At 36.7% G+C, this 8,285-nt stretch overlaps 1 protein-coding gene across 1 annotated transcript; it reads left to right on the top strand.

Annotated features, from left to right (window-relative positions):
* Window positions 1–809: 809 nt before the first annotated feature.
* Window positions 810–7,770, top strand: LOC121862908 (eukaryotic translation initiation factor 4E type 3-like). Its single transcript, XM_042361318.1, has 4 exons — window positions 810–1,097; window positions 3,126–3,354; window positions 3,798–4,020; window positions 4,853–7,770. The coding sequence occupies exons 1-4, from the start codon at window positions 940–942 to the stop codon at window positions 4,921–4,923; spliced, it is 681 nt and encodes a 226-aa protein (XP_042217252.1). The 5' UTR covers window positions 810–939; the 3' UTR covers window positions 4,924–7,770.
* Window positions 7,771–8,285: the final 515 nt, after the last annotated feature.

Raw genomic sequence — 8,285 nt, 5'->3', positions numbered from 1 at the left:
CTACAGTAGTGCCCAACCAGATAAGAACTTAATGTTATAAATGCACCACGAAAGAATCCACTTAATCATTATTTTCAACTAGGAATAGACAATAACAGCCGTCTAAACCCTAAATCACTTACAACAATCATAGAACCATAAAGTTATATTAATTTTATATTTACGTATTTTACACTAAATAAAAAATGATATTGTTCGTGAATTGTAATTAACATTAATCATCTTGACGCAAGCGCATAAATAATTTAAAGTTTCTATAATATATATTAGTGAGGTTTTATACTTATATAGTAAGTTTTGTAATTTTTGTTATTATATATTACGAAGTTATTTAAAGTCACCGCCGCTGCATGACGCTGTAAAATTTTGTACTGAATGACGTCATAGACCAGCTGATTATTTTCCGCTTAAAAAGTTTTCTGCTGATATTTCACAACTTCCCGTCACCGTCCCTTTATATCTGGTAATCAGAGAGGTACAGGAGGTTGTTAAAGATTTAAATATAATTATTGACCTTTGCTGTTGTTGTTATTTAGTGGTGTTTATGAAAGTTAAAGTAAAATTCGTTAGCTACTACGACTGGGAGAGATGGTCTAATGTTAGTCAATTTACCACGACCACAACATTGTATCAATCACATATTCTATCATTATTGCTATATTTTAATATATATAGACACGATGCTAATAAAATATTGATTATATAGATATTTATGATATATATACAGTAGATTATATTAATTTTTTCTTATTGTGAAATATATATGTGATCCAATGATTCGTGGTTATTTTTTTACATTGATAATTTTATAGAGTGGAAGTGTTGACGTTTTGAGTTGTGAGAGAGAGAGTGAGAGAGAGAGGCGCCACCACCACTATAACCTGGCTGTGTCTCTAAACCTACACACGTCAAGTTATCGTGAGTTATAAAAAAAAGAACATGGCATCTATTCCCATTCCTGGCAGTGAGGAGAAGAATGGTTGTGTTGAGGAGATGGCCTCGTCCCCCGCCCTCCACCCTGATGCCTATGCCACCCTAAGCCAGGATGAGACTGATGGTGTGCCCCTTGACACCCATTGGACCTTCTGGATAGATAAGTTAGTCTTGTCTACCTCATTATGTACTGTATTATGGACTAACTTTAAATAATTACTGCCTCGAACTGGGCTTATTCTTGACTAACTTTAAATAATTACTGCCTCGAACTGGGCTTATTCTTACTTAATTGGATTTATTGTTATGTTGTATATTACTGATCATGTATGTTTGTTTATCTTCACTATGTGGCTGTACAGGATTTGTGGAAATGCTGGAGCAGGCGGAGAACACCAGAAGAAGGTGTTTGGTTACGTTCATTTTTTCTACTTGTTCTTATTATTATACTGTAGTAAGTATTTTAAAAGGGGCGACAAATTTTAATTATAAGTATTTAATTTTTTGGGGGGGGGTAGTTTTTCTCTATATAATCATAAATCACCTGTAGTGGGGACGGGATGACAGTTGAGGTATAACACGCTGAAGAACTGATCATGTGACACTAAAATGATGTTTCTATGGGCTTTGTATGTGAAGAAATTAATTATTTACTGTAAATACACCTCCAAAAAATATGCCGTGTTGCGATTGTTGTTGTCTGCTCTTTGTTTTTTACTACCGACCCTCTCGGTCCGAGCGTACTCTCACGTCCACAAAAAAAATTAAAATTGCACCATGACTCTTCAAGAAAGTTGCTTTCATTGCTACTAGATATCAAAGTAAGTTCTTTGTGTATTGCCCATTAAGTTAGCTACTACAGCACAGCACAGCACTATTGTTTACAGATTTGCTGAGAGAACTGTAAAATAAGTCTGTGTTTGACCCATAAAGTGGCTTCTCAAGATGACTACATTTTTAATTTAATTTTAAAATAGGCAAAATTTGAATAGCCGCACTAATACTACCTGTGGGGGTTAGGTTAGGTTAGGTTTAGTTCCTTCATTTTGTTTGCTGTCCAAAAAAATTTTGCTTGTCATCTCCGAGAAACTATTGTTCCTATGGAGAGACAAAATGCTATTTTCGTAAGTTCACTCTCGTATTCATTCTCCAAGACTGAATTTGCATTCTATGCATTGAAACGAACTTATCAACAAAGATCCCAAGGGTTCAGATTTAACACTCATAAACTGTGACTTACTTTTGAGAAATATGAATTAAAATTTCAAGCAGTCAAAAAATGTGAAAGGTTAAAAGGCATTTATTTATAACTGAGGCAGAGGATCAGGCGAGTCATGTACCTGTGTGAACAAGGTGGTGGGTTTAAGCTCTCACTTCCCAGGACCTGCTGCGTGTGTCACTGGGCTAGGTGGTATATGCTGCACTGTATTCCTAAGATCCAGTAAAACAATAAAACTGGATGAGGTAACTGCACTGGGGTACTTTAGATATTGTGGTTAACATGTAAAGTGTAGGATAGTTACAAGGTGGGTGGATATAGCAGAACACTGTACTGCTGTATAGTTAAATTTGACAGTCAAAATTTTTTTCATTTCTATACAGTTTTATTTTAAGTTCTGTACATTGTTCTTCCAAAGTCAACGGCTTTCAGTCCTCATCTTTAACCCCTTCGCTACGGGGGACGCTACTTGTGATATTTTATTGGCTAACTACGGACGATTTTATTTAGCACAGAAAGGCCCTGTACGTGAGAGGTTAATGGGTCACACTAACACACTTTTAGTACAGTCTCCCTCTCCCCTGTTTAGTCCATTGTCCTGAGGAGCTGAGAGTTGAGAGGGTCTTGGTATTACAACAAACTTATCTGTACCATGCTTATTGGCTACTGTATTTAGGATTCTCTATGAGGTGTCACAGTCCAGCTGTTTCTGTACCCGAAGTCATTGGGTTGGGAGCTGTGGAGTTTGTGGTAAACTTGATATGTGTTTCATTACAGTGAATAGGAGGATGATGATGGTAATAATGATGATGATGATGGTAATAATGATGATGATGGTAATAATGACACTGATGATAAGATGATGGTGGTGATATTGTCCTGTTTTGGTAATAAAAAAAAAAAGATTTCCAGGATGGATATTCAGGAAAACTTGAATAATGTTCTAAATTTTTTTTTACTTTTTAATCATTAGAGCCACAAGAGGAGCAACCGCCGCAGAGTACGAAGCCAACATGAAGAAAATATATAGCGTATCGACGGTTCAGAGTTTTTGGTCCGTGTACAATAACATACCCGACGTGTCAGAACTGTCTCTCCGTTACTCGTATCATTTAATGCGCGGAGACCGACGTCCCATGTGGGAAGACGAGGGTAATCAAAATGGTGGAACTTGGAGAATTAAAGTATCAAAAAGAGACACAGTAAGTGGATATATTTTAGTAATGTGTACACTAAAGGTCTGCAGTAACTGAAATACATATACTGTACAGGTATACTGTACTGTGCAGTAGTCAGACCATAAATTACTTTGACCCTTTACTGTGCTACCTCCTCTGTCGTCTCTACAGGGTTGGTAAGCGTGAGTGTGACGTCATTTCCCTTAACCTTATTTTTTGAAACATTTGAATCAGGAATAGTGTCAATGACAGCTCCACATACTCCCTTTTAATGAAAGCAGGGCTACCAATGTGATGCCAGATGTGACAGCATTGTACAGAATGTTTTGACAGCTTGTCATATTGTTCAACAACAAAGGGATAAAAATAACTTATGGTCTGACTGTACATTGTCCCAGGAATATTAAGAGCCTTTCAGATTTGTGACTTTTTGTTGTACAGTACTGTATATAATTATCCTCTTTCAGTCGCGTGTATGGAAGGAGATGTTGTTAGCGTCGATTGGTGAACAGTTTGAGGGCCACCTAGCTCCTGGGGATGAAGTGTGTGGAATCACTGTGTCAGTAAGGGAACGGGACGATTTACTACAGATCTGGAACTACGACAGCACCCTCACTAGCCAGGCCACAGTTATGAAGAAAGTGCATAGTTTGGTCCCTGATGTGGTGTTCAGTGCCGAATTTTACAAACGTGAGTATGGAAGTAAGGGTTAGGGGGTGTGTGTGTGTGTGTATAGCAATGAGAGTGAATGGATGAAGTTGATGAATGAATCTCTGGTGTTACACTTGATTTTGACCAACCTGCACCTAAAGAGAATGTGGGTTTCATAGGCCTCATTTTCCATTTGGGACAGTGGGGATGTACGACACACTGTATAGTTAGTCTTCAGTACACGAGGAGGCAGCGTGGTCGGCATTGCAGTCGACCGCTTTCACTTCTCCAGCTTGTAAATTTAGGTACCCATTAACAGTTGGGTGGACCGGGAGTGCCCCAGCGTTGATCACAGTCCTTTAAGAAAGGAAGTGAGCTCTGTATCCACTCAACATCCTCTCTGCAGAATATAAACACAATTCATAATCAAGAGAAAACACCTCACTTACTCACACTCCATCTTCAGTTACAAATAGCTTTGCTGCTCTCATGTGTATATTGAGTACATGTTTTTGTGTGATTGTTTGTCAGAATTAGATAGCATTAAAAATAGAATAAAGTAGATTATAGATACCTGGCACTATGTAATATCATTCACTGTACTGCACATGTCAGAAAATAATATTAATGAAATATTGTTTATCAATGGCTAAATGTATATATTTGAAATACAGTACAGTACATTATTATAGTTTGTAGTATACAGCTGTGCTAGTACTGTAGCCTCTAACTTTCACGAACTAGTCAAGGAGCATTGATATGAGTAAAGACGAATATCTCTAACAGCCACTTGTGTCAGGGTTTCAGTGTACAGATAACATGGACACTCCTGAATTTACCTGGATACTTACCCCTGACTCTTCCTTTGCAGCACATCAGACGCACCACGCTTACGAAGGAGAGAAATCCCAAATGGGTGGTATGATGCTGGTAAATTCATGAACAAGGCACAACATAGGCTTGTTAGTGCTGTCATAGTAACCTTTTATTATAGTTTTAGCTTCCTATGCCTAAAAACACACAAATGTTGGTGAGTTCTCTTAGCTGTATAAGCCTAAGAACACAAGCGTTGGTGAATTATCTCACCATTTTGTACTACTGGTATATCTTTATGAAGTCATTGAGAAGTGATCAGTAGTATTAGATATTTATCTTTTGTATACATACATAGAAGTTAGTGGAGATTCAAGACTGCAAATGCTGGCCAGATATCAAGTGGGTTAGGTAGCCTTACCTTACTCTAACGCTACCTTACCTTACTTATGTTACCTTACTTAAATTAACTTACTCTAACCTTACCTAACCTTACCTAACCTTACCTAACCCAATGTAACCCGACTGAACCCTACCTTTTTTTGACCCAACCGAACCTATCCTAAGCTAAGCTAACCTAACCCGACCCATTCTAACCTAACTCAATCCAACCCAACCCAATCAAACATATCTGGAGAATACAGTATCTGTTTTGCTAATGAAAAAACAAAATATTAAAGAGAGAGAGTTTTTAATCCCCTCCTTACTACTGTCCATTGCTCTACCAACTGTACTGTATATTTAACATGTGTTATTGGTGTAGTGGTACGTGCATCATCTGCCAGTCCAGCTCAACCATGCAGTATGGGAGTGGTTAAGAGGTACTGTACTGTATGACCCTTACATATAATCATTTCATGTACGTTAGTGATGTCTTGTGACTAACTAGAACCTGCTGGAAGATTTCAGGTATATCATGATACATATTTAAGATTTATTTTATTTTATTATTATTTTTTTGAGTTGTCACCTATTGAGTTAGATATTGTTTTCAAGTCAGTTTTAATTACTTTTGTTTATATACATGTGTAAACTAATGTACAGGGTGTGGCATAAGTTTTTTTTCTTTACCGAGGACACTGCAAAGAATAGGAAGAAAGAAAATGTTATTGCTGGAAAAATTAAATTTATAAAAAAAGTGCTAGAGGTCAAGGTTTTTATTATTATTATAGAAATGTCATTATGCATACAATAGTGTCAACCTCATTTCTCACCACTGCGTGCAGTTTTCTCGGTAAAACACCTTAAGTCACTCCCTCTACAGTAACATTTCATGAATTTCCTAAACATTTTACAAATTTAAACAATACCGGTGTATGCATAGAAGTGATAAACTACATGTAGGTGATGAGAGATAGTTTTATTTATATAACTTACAAAAAGTTTGTCTATACTCCACTGTATTAGTTTTCCAAATGTTTGAAAAGTTTGGGTAACTTGAAAGTTCTTCGGATACAAGAGTTAAGTAATATGAACACATTATTTGATTAATATTAGTGCAGTATACATCAGATTCTATGACAAATGTGTGTATTGTAGAGAGCACCATGGCCAGTGACAGATCCAGCCTCCGGTCCCCTATACAGTACCTAGAACAGGAACATAACCTAACCTTTTGCTAACAGTAATTTCAAGCACAGTTCAGTACAGCAGCTACCCCAGAAACACACACACACACACACACCTTTGTTTAATATTAATTCACGGAGCTCCTATAGAGATGTACTCGAGATTTGATGAGTTTAAGTTTAGTATATACTGTATTATTCTTTAGTCCCATCCTTAAATGAAAACTTAGATCTGTTGTGTATGGCTCATGGTGTATCTCACGATCAGTGGTTGTTAACGTCTCCATGGACAGTCAGAAGGAAACAGCTCACACACACACACACACACACACACACACACACACACACACACACAAACACACACACACATGCCCCTGAAATCAAAGTTCATGCAGGCATTCAAGTTAAAAAATAAATAAAAATCTGTGATAAAAAGAAAGTGCTAGGATGGAAAAGTATATTCTTGTTTAGACTTTATGTATTGTAGATTTTTAGTAGGCAGATTAAATTTGGATAACACAAAAAAAATACTTTTAGATTTATAAAAATATTTCGATAACTATTGATTAAAGCTCGATTTTATTCGGTCACGGGGGTGGATAGGATTAACGAATACTTGATATAACAATGTCATGTTCCTCGTTTAATGTTTTTGATAAATTTTTAACTCTTGAAAAAAAATGTGGGGGGAATTAATCATTGACGTCTTTATTGTGATGTGGGTAACACATGTCTTATAACCAAGGTTTCAGAATGACATATTCACTATTAAATTTTTTTTAGCATAGTTATTGCATAATTTGTATTTTTTATTATACTGTAATTATAGTAGCCTTATCTTTACCTGTTGCAACTGTGGGGATGTCTTAGGGTGGCCAATGTGGTCCTATATTTTGTAAAGTCCTATCATCCCATTATTCATTCAGTATTCTGGGAAAATATATACTGTTTTAGCTTGGCTGAAGCTTCTTTTTTTTTAACTCTCATCTGACCACTTTCACTGTAGAGGTCATGTTACTGAGCTACTGACCATTAAACCTAATACTGTACAGTGCTGTTTGTTTGTGTGTGGTGTGACAAGCATTTCTCGGTGCCCTAAACATTGTACCACACACACGCCTTGCTATTCCCACAAACATTTGCACATTTATGTACTGTACAGTATAGTGATATTTCTTATTACTCATGAGAATGAACATATTTTAAGAGTAAGTCATGCATAGGAAGTCACAAAGTCAGAAGTGAATGAATAATAAAATAAGAGAACTAGCAGGAAAGGTGTCCACAGGTCACTGCTGCAACAGGTAGGGTAAAAAAAAACACCTATTTTAGTCATTATTTTAATATACGTATCATCATTCATATTTGTCAGTTGATAATGTTTTACTTAATAAAACATTGAATTGGATGATTCTTTATAATCCTAATATTGAATTGTTTTAGTGTGCAATCTCTGTTTCTCTCTCTTCTATGTTTGTTTCATACCTTTCTGATTCTTGAAGTTTATCTCTATCATCACCTTTTGCAATTGTCTTACACCGTATGAGAAGAAACCCACAATGGCAGACAAAATGTTTATTCCAAACAGTTTTGGTAACAACTGTCGCCCTCCTCGGTGAAGTTAAAGATAAGAACTGGCACACTCATCTCTACATAAGCTCCTTATATACAATGCACATGTCACCTCACCTCACTCCCAACCCCACCCCACCCATCATTGTGGCTGTCACCTCAGTCCTACATTCCTTAAAATCATTGTACAGAGGCGGTGGGTTGGTAGGAATGGGTGGGTGACGAGGAGAAACCTATCCCCTATGTCAAAACGTTGCTTGATGTATTCTGATCTAACCGAGAAGGCATTACAGTTAACACAGCTTTATCAGGTCAAGAAAGATATTATGAGGTATACCAAAGGTTTATGTT

Source organism: Homarus americanus, unplaced genomic scaffold (assembly GCF_018991925.1).
Source record: "Homarus americanus isolate GMGI-L3 unplaced genomic scaffold, GMGI_Hamer_2.0 scaffold24922, whole genome shotgun sequence".
Taxonomy (NCBI): domain Eukaryota; kingdom Metazoa; phylum Arthropoda; class Malacostraca; order Decapoda; family Nephropidae; genus Homarus; species Homarus americanus.
This window is presented reverse-complemented; position numbering and strand designations above follow the sequence as displayed.

Coding starts and splice junctions, on each gene's coding strand:
- LOC121862908 (XM_042361318.1), top strand. CDS start 940: ATGGCATCTATTCCCATTCCTGGCAGTGAGGAGAAGAATGGTTGTGTT. Junction 1,098..3,125: donor TGGACCTTCTGGATAGATAA/GTTAGTCTTGTC, acceptor TTTAATCATTAG/AGCCACAAGAGGAGCAACCG. Junction 4,021..4,852: donor CAGTGCCGAATTTTACAAAC/GTGAGTATGGAA, acceptor CTTCCTTTGCAG/CACATCAGACGCACCACGCT.